The sequence below is a fragment of the Symphalangus syndactylus genome, chromosome 10 (assembly GCF_028878055.3).
Source record: "Symphalangus syndactylus isolate Jambi chromosome 10, NHGRI_mSymSyn1-v2.1_pri, whole genome shotgun sequence".
Classification (NCBI taxonomy): domain Eukaryota; kingdom Metazoa; phylum Chordata; class Mammalia; order Primates; family Hylobatidae; genus Symphalangus; species Symphalangus syndactylus.
The window spans coordinates 59660307-59677365 of NC_072432.2; the positions used below are offsets into that span (position 1 = coordinate 59660307).

A 17059-nucleotide genomic window follows, 5' to 3' on the forward strand; every position below is an offset into this window, starting at 1 on the left:
AGCATGGTTGTTGCTCTCAGGACAAGGGAACTGCTTCTACTATAAATGTGCATCCAATGAAATAGAACAGATCAATTTTGTACCTATCTTTGTACAACTTCAAAATGCAGTCACCATCTCAAATATGAGCAGGTAATGCAAGTCAATAAATGGGATAATTGTAAGAAAAATTTTGATGGTGTAAGAAAAATTTTGATTATTATTTGGGTACTCAAAAGACTTCACTGTCCTAGGGCTACAGTGAGGAGAACAGCAGTGCAAGTCTGGTGCTAAATGGCCACTCACATTGGTCTTGGAGCCAGAGAGACAATAGGAAAGAGTGGGGACATGAGTATAAAGGAAAGAGCAGGCCCTGTTTAAAAAGTTCCAGTCTTCTGTTTTCAAATGAAGCCAGAGATGTGGATTTTGATGACATAGCTCCTGAATTCAAAAATAGCAAACAAATAAAATAGTGAAAAAGAAATTTTGTATAAGCCAAAACTATTTGGGACAAACAAAGCATATCCACAGACTAAATTTGGCCAGAGAGTTCCAGTCTGTGACCACTGCTATAGATGACTCTTCCTTTTTTTTTTTTTTTTTTTTTTTTGAGACGGAGTCTTGCTCTGTCACCCAGGCTGGAGTGCAGTGGCGCGATCTTGGCTCACTGCAAGCTCCGCCTCCCGGGTTCACGCTATTCTCCTGCCTCAGCCTCCCAAGTAGCTGGGACTACAGGTAGGTGCTAGATGCCTCTTCTTTTATAACTCAAATCCTCCTTTGACTTAAGGATGAGACTGTAGTCAAATCATGGTTAAAAACAAGGACTTAGGAGGAAACAGACCTGAATTTCCATCTCAGCCCTTCTACTTACCAGTTGTGTGACACAGGGCAAGTTACTTAGACTTTCCAAACTTTGGGATATTTTTCATATATAAATTGGAACTATTAATATCCAATATAGAATTGTTGGTAGAATTGAATTTAATGAGATAATAAATGCATGGTATTCAATATAGTATCTGGTTTACAGTGAGAACTCAAAGTTTGGTAGGAATTAATATGGTTTCTATTTTCCTCCCAACTCCAGAATTCTCAATATGAAGAATCATTTGCTCCATATTAAGGCATTTGTCCTTCTGAGGTCAACATTTTGTTGACTGCTGGTTATTAATTTATTAATGAACAATGCAAAGAATCATATGTCAAAGCTTCCTGGGTCAGAACTAGTCTTTGGGTTAAAGCTGTAATCACCAATTTCCTGGCTGCCTCCTGGACACACCCCACCAATCCAGAAAGGAAGGAAAGGTGTGTGTTTGGGGATTGGGGGAGGTGGGGGAATGAGAGGAGGGGTGATAAGCACCCAAGCATTCTCCAAGTCAATGTATAGAAAGCTCTCTGTGACTCCAGAACTGTTGGCCCTGGCAAAAATAAAACCATCCTGTCATATGAACTAACCTTAATAGTTACTAGTCATTACTAAATGAAAAGTCAGATGATACCACTTAAAAGAACACTATACCTAAAGGAAAATTAACAACTTTAGGCCTAACCAGTTAGGGCTCTGTAACCCAGTGAAATGGCCTGTGCTCCTAAAAGGTGGATGGCAATGACATCACCCAGCATAGGAGGACAAGAAGGAAGCTTGTTGCCAGGGAAAAAGCAATACAAGCAGGGAAGCTTTTCCGCTCCCAGCAGACATCTGAAGCTTTAGATTGTTTTTTTCTTGCTGGCCTGACAGGCCTCAAGTCAGATGAGAAAGTTAAAGGCTAAAGTGGTTATGTTTAGGTTTGGTCATGCATTAATCAACTCCAAATTCCTCTTGAGCTATAAAAGACAATTTTTTTCCTCTTTAATAAGACATTCACTCTCACTTCTATCCCTGTCTGCCAAAAAAAAAAAAAAAAAAAAAAAAAAAGAGAGAGAGAGAGAGAGAGAAAGAGAAAAGGCAGTGGACACATCTTCTGATTGCCTGCCCAGAAACAATCCCTCCCTTTAACAAGACCCCAGACCAGTGGGAGACTGAGGCAAGAGACATATACAACAAGGGAGGTTCAGGAAGAGATTTAGCACAAGGGATTTATGTTGTAAGTCAGGCATTGTGTTAAAGGTTTTCATACATATTATTTAATGTCATTCTGTCAGCAACCCCATAAGGCAGTATAATCCCCAGGAAGTGATAGCACTGGCTCTGAGAATCAACTTCCCCTGACTGCAGGGTCCCTCTTTTTCCACACTGATGGGCTGCATCAATACGAAATGGAGGTTACCTGCTGATAGCGCATGGGCTCACATTGGGTATAATGCATTTGCTGTCAGCACTGCTCATAGAACACTTACTGTGCATGGCCAATCTACAATTATCTTTTTATTTATGGAAGTCTTATATCCTAAAATAGATTATGGGACTCTGCCCTCCACTACTCTGTAGCCCATACCATGTTGATCACCACTGCCAGGTATAGAAAATGTCCTATAAACACTGTTACCTCGCTAATCTTCTTAGTAACTGATGAAGTGAATGTAAACACCAGTGCCTGGAATGCAATAGCCTCTTTGCTGGCAATAGTTAAGTCAGACATTTAGGAGAAATCCTGCCTCTGTTTCATGAGTTAATGAGTATATTTGCCACAGATGCACACACAGGAGTGTGATGCCGTAGCAGCTACAGGACTTTCTAATGTTACCCAGTCAGCATTACTTATGCCCAAGCCCGAGTCTAATTCCAGGTACCAGCACAGCAAAGGTAGGTGAGAAAAGGTAAATGTTATAAGATGAGCTGCTTAGATGATTTAAGATCCTGAAATCAGCCTAGTGGGAAAAGAATGAAAGGAGCTAAGATCACTGCAGAAGGCTGAGAGTTGACTTTGTAAGACTCTTGGGTGACGGTTAGCATTGTTATACAGAGGGCAGTGGCCAGCTGAATCTGAAGTGTGAAGAGTCAGCGTAGTAGGATATGAAACCAGAAGACTGGACTTGGATAGAGCAGACTTGGATTTTAACTCCAGCTTCATCACCTTCTCTCTGTGTAATCCTACTCAAATTATCCAAACTTTGTTTCACAAGTTAAAGGTCTGTTGTAAGGATTAGAGATAATATGTGAGATCTTTCTACCCTAGAATGTTCACACTGAATGGACTCAACAAAAGTTCGGTATTACTAGGAAGAAAGATAACCAGAAGAAGTAAGTACTGAATGCTATGCTGAGTTACTGAAATAGGTTTCGGGATTTCTTTCTCTGGGATAAGTTATTGATTAAATACATATTGCTGTAGCTTCTGTCAAAGAAAAAGAAAAGCTATAGCTTTTCTGAAAGAAAATTTTTGCTTAACATATCCGTTTTCTAAAGTTGACAAACCCAATGCTCATCAATAAAATACTGAAAAATATTTAAATATAATTTTGTGTGTTGATCAATGAGGACTCTATGTGTTACTGGAGTCTTGTTGGTAAGAGTGATAAATGCCAGGTGTGTCAGGAAGAAAAGAAATCAACATATAATGAAATTTACTGTGTGCCAGGTATTACACTAGGTATTTTCACATATTTTATCTAATTTAATCCTCACAACAATTTTGTAAGGTAGTTATTTTCATTATTTATAGATGAGCAAAATGAGGCTTAGTAACCTTAAGCTTCTGGCCTAAGGCTAAAGACTTAGGAAGTGGTGGGGCTAGAATTATATTTCAGGACTTCAACTTTGTATTCACTTTCCACTTCATCAGAGGGAAATTAATGGTCATTTCATGCAAAAGAATAAGAAACAATTTCAAGAATAAAAAGTATAGCTGAATTTTCTTCTTTCTGTTTTACTTTCTTCTTTACTAAGAAATAAAATTGCCACTGATTCTACTTCTACACCAATTAAAACCACGTAGTATATAACGCAAGGAGGATGAACTTGGAGTCAAAAGTCTGAGAATGCATGCTGGTTCCTCTAGATACTAGACATTGGGTGACCTATTTCCTCTGATTCTCCACTTATCCACTAAATAGAAACAGAAGAAAGAGCATGGGGTTATGAGCAAGTGAGATAAGGCTTAATGGATTGCTTTGTAAACTTTGAAGTAACATGCAACATGAGATAATATAAGTGTCATAATCTTTTTCATGGTGTAAAAGTTACCATTTTGTGAATCACAAATCTAAATGTAAAACTTAAAGCTATAAAACTTCTGTAAGAAAATAGGAGAACATCTTTGTTACCTTGTGTTAGGCAAAGATTTCTTTGATACAACACTAAAAATATGATCCATAATAGAAAAATGATAAATGAGGCTGCTTCAAAATGAAAAATGATTACTCTTAGGATGTTTGTTTACAGAACAAAAAGACAAGCAACAGACTTGGATAAAATATTTGCAAAATATAAATCTCTGTCCAGAATCTACAACAATGCAATAAAAGTAGGAAAACAATGCAATTTAAACACCAAAACCTTGAACAACCCAAATGTCATTCAATAGGTGAGTAAACAAATGGTGGTATATCCATACAATGAAAAGCTACTCTGCAGTAAATGGAATGAACTACTCACATACGCAATAACATGAATGAGTCTCAAATGCATTTTCTAGTGAAAGAAACCAGATGCAAAATCATAGATATTACATGATTCCATTTCTATGAAATTTTGGAAAAGGCACAACTTTAGGGCCAGAAAACAGATTAGTGGTTGTCAGTGCTGGTGACTAAGGAGACACAGACGACAAAGGGGCATGAGAGAATTTTGTAGAGTGTTGGAACTGTTCAACATCTTGATTGTGGTAGTGGGCATATCACTGTATACATTTGTCAAAACTCATAGAACTATACACTAAGGATGATGGACTTTCATTTATGCAAGTTGTGCCTTCATAAACCTGGCTCTAAAACAAATTACCATCATTTTAGATGCATGCATGTGTGTGTGTGTGTGTGTGTGTTGTATGTGTGTGTGTATATATATATATATACACACACACATAATTTTATATATATATATATATATATATATATATATATATATATATATATATAATTTTTTTTTCTCCTGAAGGATAAACACACAAAAAACTGGTTAAAATGGTTGTCTCCAGTGAGGGGAACTGGGGGACTGGGAGATAGGGGTAGAAAGAAGATTTAATTTTATAGTATACGCATTTTGCCATTTGAATTGTTTACTACTATATACATGAAATAAATGATTTAAGAATAAATAAAAATATCAAAGATTATCTGACTTGGCTTCTTGTTCCTTTTTTGAGGACTTCTCAGCTGCTAGGAGTTTAATCATGGGCTCTATGGCCAATCTCTGGGAATGCTAATGAGGGTTCTGCTGCTTTAGGTGGAAGGTTTGACTTGATTCCACCCAACCCTAGAATCCACACAGTGGATTCTGAAGTTCTGACAATTCTAATTCCGTCAATTCTTCTGAGAAGCAGCCATCCTTTCCTGTTTTTCCTCATGCTACTTAGGTTACATCTTGAGCAGTGACTGATATTTTCTTCATATACCTGCCTCTATTCATCCCTGCACATCATCTACAATACTGCCAATATTGGTTTTCTACAATAAAAAAATACATCACTCCTCTGCTTACAAGCATCCACTGCTACCCTTTGCTTATAGAGTCCTTAGGCTGGATCATAAGGCATCTCAGAACTTGACTCCAATCTCTCTTTCCATTCCATTCTCCTATTCACTCCCTCCCATGCTCAAAGCAAAGGTAAGGGTCTGCTCCCCAAATATGGATCTTTCAACACATTATACATTGTATTTACTATATCTCTCCACTTGAAATAGGTTTTCCTTTATTATGCATTAGATAGACTCCTATCACACCTGAAGACTCTGCTTAAATATGATCTCCTTGGTGAAATCTATAATTTCCCCCACTTGTAGTTCGTGTTCAGTTCCCTCTGCTCCCATAGTGCTGGATGTATAGTACTATTAGGTCATTTATCATAATTTATTCCAATTTCTCTCTTTAAGGGTCTGATTCCACAGTGAGACATTGAGCTTCTTGAGGACAGGGCCCAAGGCTTATACATCTCTTTGTGTCTGGCAGAGTACTGGAGATATCAATGGTTCTCTCTCACATCTACATACTCTGCTATGTAAAAGTGCAAATGCTCACATGTACACATATACACACACATATTTCTTGAATGAAAATGTGAATGAGTTCCAATGTCACATATGTGGACGTTAAAGAAAAAATAGAAATATACAACTATATTTGGAACTACCAGCTGGCATCCCCAATCTCTTACCATCTTGGAATGTGTCATTAATTGCAATGACTGCCTGGAAGGGTTTGGTCAGTTCGGCTCCTTGTGCTGAGCTGAGGAAAACCACAAATGTCTCCAGTCCTTCAATTACTGGATACTGAGTGTCATCCAAGATAGTCAAGGTGCAATACTAGAAGAGAAATCAAAGCAAACTTTACAGAGGACCTACCATCTAATACCCATTTGCCTTGACTAGGGCAAAGGTCACAACTTGCCTTTCTTTGGTGCTTTTAAAGTAAGATTTTCTAATCCATAACATGATGATCTCTTCATTACATGCCACTCGGAGTTTGTTTTTAGATATTTATATCAAACGAGTATAGTTTATATCTTGAATCTGTAAGGCTGGATATTTGATGCTAAAAATGTCACTAGGAGAGTTTTTAGAAGATCCCCTCCTAAGTTTACTCTCTTGTTTATATATGTGTGTTTTTAAAGAAAGGAAAGATAGGAATATTGCCAGGGGAGTTTAGAGAGCTTGGGAAGCAAAGTAAAGACAACATTCACAAACCGACCTGTCGACTTTGTGGAGTCTGGACTGCTGTAAACGCACCTGTTCAGTGACACCAGGCCCAAATTCCACCTTCCGAGAGCTGGGAACGTAGTCAACTCCTGGTGTGGCAGAAGCTGGGTCTGAGGGCCGTGTTGCACACCAGACATATGTGAAAGTAGAGAGGTCAGTACCATGGCGGATAACTGGAATCTTTACTGTGCCTGAATTAAGATTCATAGAGATTTTAATGGTCAACTTTGAGCCAGAAAATCAGTGAGGTTTTCAGAATGATGTTCTCCCTCACTGCAACAGTGGCAGCTTTTAGCCCTTTCAGCTTGTCTAATCCAGCTTCAGTGATGCTCCTATGGCCCATCTGAGGTGAAGGCCTAGAGATGTCATTACCTGTCTTTTCACTGACACTAGGATCAAGAGAAGACCTAGAGAAGGGCTTCAGGGAGGTGGTGCTAGAGAGAGCCTTTAGGGGAGAAGGCTATTGTGGCTTCACAAGGGAGACTGCTCACAGGAGAACAATGCAGTTAAGGAGAGAAGGGTCTATTGCAAAACGTCTCAAGCCTATTTAGGGAGAAGAAACTTAGAGCCTGGGGCCTCAGGGACGTGTCAGAAAATAGTCAATTAAGGAGGACCCAGCTAGGGACTCTATGGAGCCTGAAGCTGAATGTTTCTAATTAAATATTCCCAACTGGGTTGATTTCTCTCTTTTACCCAAGCACATGTCATGACTTAAACCGCATGTGCTTATTACTCATCTTAGGAATGAAGCTCATCTTACTGTCCACTGTGACATCATACTTTATAGTGTCCTAAAGATATTTAGCTATTTTCACAATCAAGGACAGAGAAAAGCTTCATGAAAACCCTACAATTTTCAATCACCACATTTTCTAGCCAACATGCTGTGAGGTGCAATGTAGTTATGGCTGGGCATTTGATGTATGGGAAAAGAAACATGCTACAGTAGAAAGGTCTGGGTTTGAATCTAGCCTTACCATTATATTAGCTGCTTAATTGTTGATGACTGACTTAGCCTCTCCAGGCCTCCATTTGCTCTTTTATTTAATGTTCTCTCTTCCATAGAATATTAAGTGAGAAAGCATGGAACATACATGGTATGGTGCCCGGCATTCAGTAAGTGCTCAAAAATATCTGTTCCCAGTGCTCCTCCAAATCCCTTCATAGAGGTGAAAGGCCTTGATCTGGCCCAGATCAGGAGACACTCAACACAGCTGTTGCCCACCTGCCAGCAGTACATCTGCCTGCAGCATATAGAAGGCTTCAAGACCTTTGTGGAGCCACAGGTGGGAAAGGAGCCTGGGTCTCTGAAATACCATGTGAATGTGACCTGCCCACTGATCGCTTTGGGCTCTTATATGAATGAGCAAGTTTCACTTTATGAAGACACTGAAACTTTAGAGAGTGTTCAGGAGCTAGCAGTACACTAAATACTTCACTTCCATCCTCAACATATCACATTCCCCCCTTTCACAAGCCCAGATGCTCAGCACCAGGCCCTCCCTCTGGACCACAGAGGTCAGCCCATGAAGCTCTAGGCTCTAAGCCACAGCGCTGCCTGCCATCAAGAACCAGAGCAAGCCTTCTATACTGTATCTCCATGACCTCAATGATTTTAACCTTTAGCTCCCACAAATAAGTGAGAACACGTGAAGTTTGTCTTTCTGTGCCTGGCTTATTTCACTTAGCATAAGGACCTCCACTTCTATCCATGTTGTAGAAGGATGGTTACCAGAGGATAGGAAGAGCAGTGGGGGTGGGACATGGTGGTGGAGGGGGGGAGTGGGCGTGGTTAATGGGTACACAAAATAGTTAGAAAGAAGACCTAGTATTTCCTAGCACAACAGGGTGACTATAGTCAAAATAATTTAATTGTACATTTTAAAATAACTAAAAGAGTAAAATTGGATTGTACATAACATAAAGGATAAATGCTTGAGGTGATGAATACCCCATTTATCCTGATGTGATTATTATATATTACATGCCTGTATCAAAATATATCACGTAATCCATAAATATACACACTTACTATGTACCCACAAAAATTTATAAAAAAAATCAGAGTAAGAAAAGTGGATGGAACTCTCTATAGTAACTTCCATGCTTGGTCTTGGCCAAGCATTATATAATGCTTGAGACCAACAACGGTATCCCTGAGGAATGGCATTCTCAATGTCTCCAGGATATTCTGAAACCTAAGGAGAAAACTGCTCAAGAAAGGAATCAGGAGACAGGTGAAGGAAACTCAGAGACACTCTCCATTACCTGCATCCTCACTGACAGTGAAAGCCGTGTTGCCCAGGGACACAGTTGAGGCATCATTGGGACCACTAATGAGCACCTTGGCTGTCGCCACCCTTCCAATGCGGGCATTGTCAGAGGCATCTGCCAAGGCAATCTCAAACTCTTCTTCCTCTTCATACTCGCTGTCATCAATAAGCATGACATCGCAGGTGGACATGGTCACACCAGGCCCGAATATCACACGACTCGCATCAGACATCCCTCTAGATTTAAAATCAGAGCCTGATTCTAGAGCATAGAGGCTACTTCCCATAGCTGACTTAGGGACTGTGTAGCAAATTGCAGATACAATGCTGCTTGCATCTCCTGAAATACAATTGGCAAAAAATCAAAGCATTGGAATGAGTGTTTCTCACATTTTAAAACCCCTGGTAAGTTAATGAGCTTGGTCCCTCCGACACAGTCCATCACTATTTCTGTTCAAACTCTGACATAAAACCTTCCTGAATTGCAGTTTCTTTTGAGCCTATGGTATAAACCACTTGAGGATTTAATATACCCCAGATACTTCGCCAAACAACTCAAAATGGATTTCCTATTCTGTGAATTTTGTGCTCTGTTAATTCGCAAGACTCATTGCCCACCATCTAAGACCACAGCAGCTGGAAACATAAGACACATATTTGGTACTTTAAGTAGGAAAGTAATTGTGTCCTGAAGGTAGTGCTATAAGCACAGTTCACTGCCTTTCTGAATAAACTTCTACACTTTAATTCCCAGAGAGAAGCAGGCTTATTTAAAAAGAGAAAGATAAAACTGCCACTCTATACAAATGACTTTACTCATTAGGGCTGCCACTTCCCTTGGTGACAGCCTGTTCTGGGCCTAGCTTGGTGGCCCAGAGCAATCAATGAGGCTTGCTTGTTTTCCAAGTGGCATTACCAAGAGTTTTTGCTATCTACAGTATTTGTTACACGAATACCCAGTCAGCAGATTCAATAAAGAAACCCAACATCATCATTTACAGTCTTGTTGTGCCTTTGAATGGGGGTTCAATTTCCATGTGTTTTAAAGTCTCAATCTTGCACAGTCATAATTCCATATGATGTTTATTTTTATTTCCAATTCCTCAAGAATTGCCCTTTTATCAACATGCACAATTATTATGTATCAGTCAAAAACAAAACAAAAAAGAATTGCCCTTTGTTTCTTACACACAGTTTATTTCTCATCTGAGTTCTACATATGACTGTCACATAGGGAAATTTTCAGCATATTTCTGTCTTCCAAGAATAAGATGGAAAGCCAGTCCTTACGAACTGTAACTTCCCTCCTTGACCAAGGTTACTAAATATTTTATGGATTGGGTGATTGATTAAGAATACTGATTCATGAATAATTTAGAAGGCTAAATATAACCAGTCTTCTAGTCCAATTTAAGAATAAATGGGAGCTCTAACAACTTGAACTAAGAAAAGAGGCTTTCTGATAGTAGTCACTATGGATAGAATCATCATCAGGGTTGTTGTGGGAACTAAATGAGCTAATACGTGGAAAGTACACGTGAGTTAATATAATGCATGAGATGGGCACTTAGCACATAATAGGAACTCAATAAATGTTAGCAATTATTATAGCTCTTTGTCACTTGTGGCACCAACCGACCTTTTCTTTCAATAGGTGCAAACAGAAAACCAGCGCTCTCATTGACCCGGTAGATCTTCTTGTCAAATTCTAATGTGGGTTCATCCTCAGTGTCGTTGATAATGACCTTCGCCTGGGTGAATTCCCCTAACAGGGCATAAGCTGGCATGCTGAGCTCCACAGTGAAACTCTCAACATTTTCAAACACATCATCATCGTTGATGACAATGGTGCAGGACTTGGTGTCCTCTCGCTCATCAAACTGGACCTGTCACAAAGGAACCAACAAGAAGTTAAGCTGTGCCTCAGCTTCCCCTGCTCTGCTCCCCCAGGGCATCATAGGAAAAGAGCATCCAAGTCCAGTGGGCAGAGCACTGAGTGAAATAGCTGGTTCTCTCAGCCCTGGTTCCCTGCTGCATCACCTGGAACACCCAGCCACCTCTTCCCATTCTTAACCTGTACAGGAGGGCTGCTTTATTGTATAAGGACATGATCGAGGAAAATCTCTCCTACCATTGGTGACTGGAGAAAAACATGTAGTAACTCTTTATAGCCTGTCTTATTAACTCACTTGGGGCAGCAACAGTCATCATTTGATGACTCAGTTCCTTTTCTGGAAGAACTCTGGCCTTGGAGTATGAAATTCTGTTCCCAGGTCTGGTTCTGTTACTTCCAAGCTGTATTAGGTTATGAAGCTTTACAAACATCAGATTCCTCATCAACTAAAGGAAAATAGTAATATTCCTAACTCATACACTTCTTGGGAGGACTAAAGGAGGTCTTGTATATGAAGGTGTTAAGTGTATTTTAAAGCACCAAACAAACATAAGATATTATCATTACTATCACCATATTACTTACACAATTAAAATTGACATAGAATTCCAGTGTACTGAATAATGGAATTTAAATTCACAGAAAATTACATTATAAACAAGGTAGACTAATTTTAACTTGATATTTTGACTACACCCTTTGCCATTAAAATGTGAATGAATTTAGCCCAGTACAAAACAGAGAAATTATTTTACATGCACACAATTGTGAACTTATAGGAATTTATTCTGGTTTTGCTTTGTCTAAAAAAAAAAAAAAAAAAAAGAAAGAAAGAAATTAAAAACCTTCAAATGAAACCACGACTATGGACTTGCCCAAAACTTGAAAGTGCAGGAAATGGGCCTTGACTATACTTTGTATAAATGGAGATAATGGAAATATGTACAAAAAACATCATAAATGTCTAGGGACACATAAATCTGCAAAAATTTTAATCAAACAGAAAATTATTAGTACATATCTAATCAACTAATCACATTGAGTTTTATTAAGCTTCATATTTTAAAACACTCCCAATGAAATGAAACACTCAACAGATCTTTATGTAAGATCTAGAATACACTGACAGTCTTTTGTCTTTCCCTGAAAAACACAAGAATATCCTCTGTCTTATCATTTAGCTGAAAGACATTAGCTTATCTGTTCTTTCCTAATTCCTCACTTACATTTGACATTACAGGCATTAGCTTAGTCCAGCTGAAATGCCTCAATTAAAGAACAGAGCCCACTTCTCTTTACAGAGATCTGTGTTGCCATAATAACAATAAAGTTGCTTTGAAAAAAAACATTAGGTGCCAGACATTGTGCCCTCCATAGAAGATGACAAATACATGGGGCCCTGTATTTGCTGACTATTTAAGTCCTCCTTTCTCTTCCGCTTTCACTCTCTACTTTTTCTTTCTCATTGCCACTCTTAATTACCACTGGTATGTAGATGACTTGCAAATTTCTCTCTGGACACCAGACTCCTCTCTGCACTGCCTGCCCATCTATACAGTGGTCAACCTGATGTTTCTAAGACAATTTATACCTAACATAGCCAAAACAAAGTCACGAGCACCAAACCTTGCCAAACCGGCTCCTCTTATATGTCTCTTCCTAGCAAGAGGCATCAACATCCATCTTTCCCTTTGGCCCCACTGTCTAATAAATCCACTGCCAAATCCTATCAATTCTCACTCATCTGTCAAATCCATCCACTTCTCTCTAACTTCACTTCATAATCAAAGCCCAAGCTCCCATCATCTCAGCCAGCCTACTCCAAGGGCTTTCCAACCAGTCTCCTTACACACTCTCTTCTCTCCCTTTAGGTGAAGAAGGTGAGGGGAGAGGACGGGTTGGGATACCAAAGCTGAGTATAGAACATGATGCTTGGAGACTTCTTTTTGTCATGAAGCAAAATGTAAAGACTGAGAAGCTAGACAACAACTTCCCCTTTGGCAGTTAAAACTTCAATGGAGGTTGGAGAGATTGTGAAGAACAAAGTACTATGGGAGGGGAACATAGGAAAACTATTTAATACTTGAAGAAGGACACTAATGAAAAGGAAAGTTGGGTAAGAAGTGGAAAAGTGCCACAATTGCTTGCAGCCATGTCACAGCCCTTGCTGGAGCCTCCCCCAACCCCATTACCTCACCTACCTGGCCAGCATACTCTACGTAGTCCTGTTGCCCAGGTTGGGAGCTGACCCTGGAGCTGGGGCTGGCGGTGCCTTGTTCGGTGCGACACAGGACGATGGCATATTGGTTCAGGTTCCCAGTCCTCTGCACCGTGACACTGACAGACCCTGCCTTCTCACTGACATTGTAGCTGGAAGCACGCAAAAAGGCATCTCTTAAAATATGCCCCATGGTTATGAAAAAACAACTTGTTTAATGCCTGTCTCTTCCATTTGGTTCTTGGCATTAGGTAGTCAGAGAAGAGGAAGTTTGGTTTCCCTACGAATCCAGGCTGTAAATTGAGGGAATGAGTTCACCTGAACAATCAGAGCACCAAACAAACAGGGAAGCTGTGGATGCAGAATGTCGTCTTCCTTGCTTTGGAAGCAAGCTGAGAGTCAATTTGGGAGATTGACAGCACGTAGGAGCTACAAACTTCAGATTTCAGGGCACAGAGAAAGGAAAAACAATCTCTCCCTACTGGGGTTGAGTAATCACAATAGGTCAGTGGGTTCTTAGGGAAGAAAGCTGCTCTGAAGTCAATCAATGACTTAGGTGGGAACTGACTGGACCAGATCTCCAGGAACTGTGTAATAGAGTCAGGGCAGAAGCAGAAGTAAGAAAATGTGAGATAACCCTACATAACAGAGGTGTTTAGACAAATGGAACTTTAAGACAACGGGGGAAGGACAGGATTAATTTAGCTTGCTGCTCAGAATCTCTATTGCATTTGTAAAGTAGAAGGCCAACTATTCATGTGCTACTGATTCATAATAAGTATCTAGGTTTGGAAAGGCCACAGAAAGTAGGGCATGAGCTGGGCTTTGTTTTTCATCACTGAGGATGGCCCCTGGACCTGGGTGCATGTCTTGTTGCTGTGAGGACAGCAGGGAAAGTGTCTCTGAGAGCTCAGTCCTGATTGCCAGCTTTGGGACTGTCTATACCACTTAGTCCATTAAATGTTAGAGGGTTGTCCGGAAAAAGGGATGAATATTATTGAATTTATTGAATTTTGAAGGTGATACAATTGAGAGGTAAATAACAGCAAAGCATTACATATGTAAAAGTTGATTCTAATTTTCTGCTAATTCTCCAAATGTGTGTAAGAGTAGAATAGCCTGAATTTGGGGCACATGAAATCAAGGTTTTAAGTCTTCCTTTTTTCCCCCCAAGTTCCAATTTTTATCTGAATTTTCATGAAGTTGATTTCTTGGATAGTGAGTCTCTGAAATGTAGACTTAAAGAATATTTCCCCCACATAAATTATAATCCTTATAATCTAACCTATAAAACCAGCACCATGCTTTAACAATCATGCACACTACCTTTAACAATCAGTATCTCTCTGCCTTTCTAACTCTCCAACAGATTAGAAAAGCACCTTAAAGCGCTGGCCACATTAAGCCACGCATTTAGCCCTACAGATATACATTCCTACCAAACCCAAAGAAGCCAGGGGAGAAAACAGGCTTGGGAACAAGGAGAATACAGATGGACGGTGAAGATATTGATAGTGTAGGCCAGTGATTATTTTCCAAACGTGAATGCCTATTTTTATTTTTCCTATCAGTTCTACTAGACTCTCTTCTAAAACTTGAAGACAGAAGCAGTAGAGTACATCGTTAAGATCGCTGGGCTTACATCCTGGTCTTACTGCTTATTAGCTATGTGACTGTGGACAAGTTACATAAACAAGTTTCTGTCTCTATTACTTTGCCACTGTGGGGACAGGAATGGAATTCATCTCAGAATTGCAAGTATTATATAAGATGATGCAAGTCAAGTCCTAGTGCAGTACTTAATATATACAGTACTCAATAAATATTTGGTGAAATTATTACTTTTATCACTGCCATCGTCACCATCACCACCATCAACAGGAGACTAGAGCTGCCCCCCAGCATCCTTCATCCTGACTCCCTCTGCTTGCCTGATTGATTTCTCAAGAAGGAAAGCACAGTAAAACTTGTACCTGGTATATTTAAAGCTGATGAGGGACCACTGGATATGGAAGACATTGTCGCTGACCACATTGGGTTTACTGTCTTTCACCAGAAACTGAAAACTATCCATCATCTCACGGATCTTCTCCTTGTGCAACACATAACGAATCAACCCCAAGTTCACATCCTCTGTGAGAAAAAAGACTCACTGTGAATTAACCGAGGGATGTAATGACAGCTTCATAGATTACCACACCAACATACCTAGTTTATTCTTCTAATGGGTTACAGACAAAACTTATTTTCCCAAGCACCAAAAGTATAGTAGTTGTTAAAATAAATGTTTCTGTCAGATTTTAAAATAAAATCCTGAAGCTCTGTGAAACAAAAGATCTGTCTTTAAGTACAGAGATATTGTAAATATCTCTTATGCTGTTATAAAACGAGAATTCCAGGGTCCTGACAAAAAGCACTTCAATAAATGTCTGTGAATGTTGACGGCAAATCCTGGAGTTGACAGAGGAAAGTCTTTGACCCCATCCTCTGTGTTTATAGCCTCATACTCAGACCTAATTCCTTCTAATAAAGGTTCTTTGGAACGTATGTGCTAATAAGAATAGCTGGGGTTGGGTTAAAACTTCCCATACACAAAGCACGGCTAAAAAGGTGTGAGAGAAGAACATACAATTGAGGACAGAGAGTAAAAAGAAAATTCATGGAGCATGAATTTTGAGATGCAGTTTTGCAATGACTGCTCCCAGCCAAGTCAATCCTGAAAAAAGTCTAGAGGAGCCTGACAAACTTAATATGGCCTGCTTGAGGTGATTCCAACCAGGGAAAATATTTCTGTTGAGCAACCTATACTTGTTGATTTTAATTTCTAGGCTGAAGACTTAAAGTCTATAATCCTTAGAGAACAAAAAATAAATCACACAGGATAACAGATCTTTCATAATGTCTGCTTGTTATTTTTTGCTTTCTTGTTGTTATTGTTTTTAAAGAAAACCAAGAAGTATCATGTATTCTTTTCCAGAAAACCTGGCCAACACTTAGAGCAATTTAGGAGTTGAGGAAGCACGGTAAAGGTGAATTTTTCTTTGCCATAGTTCATCATCACAGGGAAAAAAATTCATAAGTTGGATGGTTAGGCACTAGAAGATCTCTGCAAAGAGGTTACTTGGGCATAAGTAGCTGGAAGTGGCTGTGAGAAGAATCTGGGAGATAGGGAGGGTGACATTAGCATAGATTTTTCCCATTTCTAAGTCCCCAGAGAGTCCCCACCCTGGGTGAAAGTGGCAGCAGCTCTGCCAGGCTGCAGCTTGTTCTCCACAAAGCCATGCTTAGGGCCCGTCATTATCTCATAGACAAGCTGCGCGTCCTCGGTGTCTGGGTCCATGGTCAGCAGTTCCTTCTTGGTGATCAGGTTGGTTGCCTAGAATAGAAACCCATTAAATTTAATTCCTGAGGTGGGAATAAAGCAGGAACAAGACCCTCTGACTCAGATTTAATTCAGTTCAACAATGATTTACTGAGTGTATTTACTGCATGGAAAGCTCTGCCAGGATTGGAGAGGCTATGAAGATGAAAACCAGTCCAGCTTCTGCCCATGAGGTATTCACACTTTATAGGGAAAGAAAGGCTCATGCACAAGGTCAATGTGGCAAGAGCTATAATGGAAGACATAAAAGAGGGCTGTACACTTTTTAAGAGAAAGAGAGAGAGAGAAAAAGATTAATTTCATCTGGAGTTGAAGGAGGATGGATTGGAGGCAGTGGGATTTGAGTTGGGCCTTGAAAGAAAGTTGGAACTTTGAAAGAATAATTCAGTATAGGGAAGGTGGCCACTTTCTAGGAGTCAATTATGATGCTTGAAATAGAGTAAGAGAAACAGACTGTACCCTGATATTGCCCAAATACACTGGCTGAACTTTCATTCATTCATTCATTCATTGAAGTATTT

At 39.6% G+C, this 17059-nt stretch overlaps 1 protein-coding gene across 1 annotated transcript in view; it reads right to left on the minus strand.

Moving 5' to 3' along the window:
• FRAS1 (Fraser extracellular matrix complex subunit 1) overlaps window positions 1-17059 on the minus strand; it is a 471835-nt gene that overhangs the window by 54867 nt on the left and 399909 nt on the right. Inside the window, exons 52-58 of the mRNA XM_055297229.2 lie at window positions 16382-16532; window positions 15130-15289; window positions 13140-13308; window positions 10684-10930; window positions 9040-9384; window positions 6802-6962; window positions 6231-6378 (exon numbers count right to left, since the gene is read on the minus strand). Coding sequence (XP_055153204.2) covers window positions 6231-6378; window positions 6802-6962; window positions 9040-9384; window positions 10684-10930; window positions 13140-13308; window positions 15130-15289; window positions 16382-16532 — 1381 coding nt within the window. The remainder of the gene's footprint in view (window positions 1-6230; window positions 6379-6801; window positions 6963-9039; window positions 9385-10683; window positions 10931-13139; window positions 13309-15129; window positions 15290-16381; window positions 16533-17059) is intronic.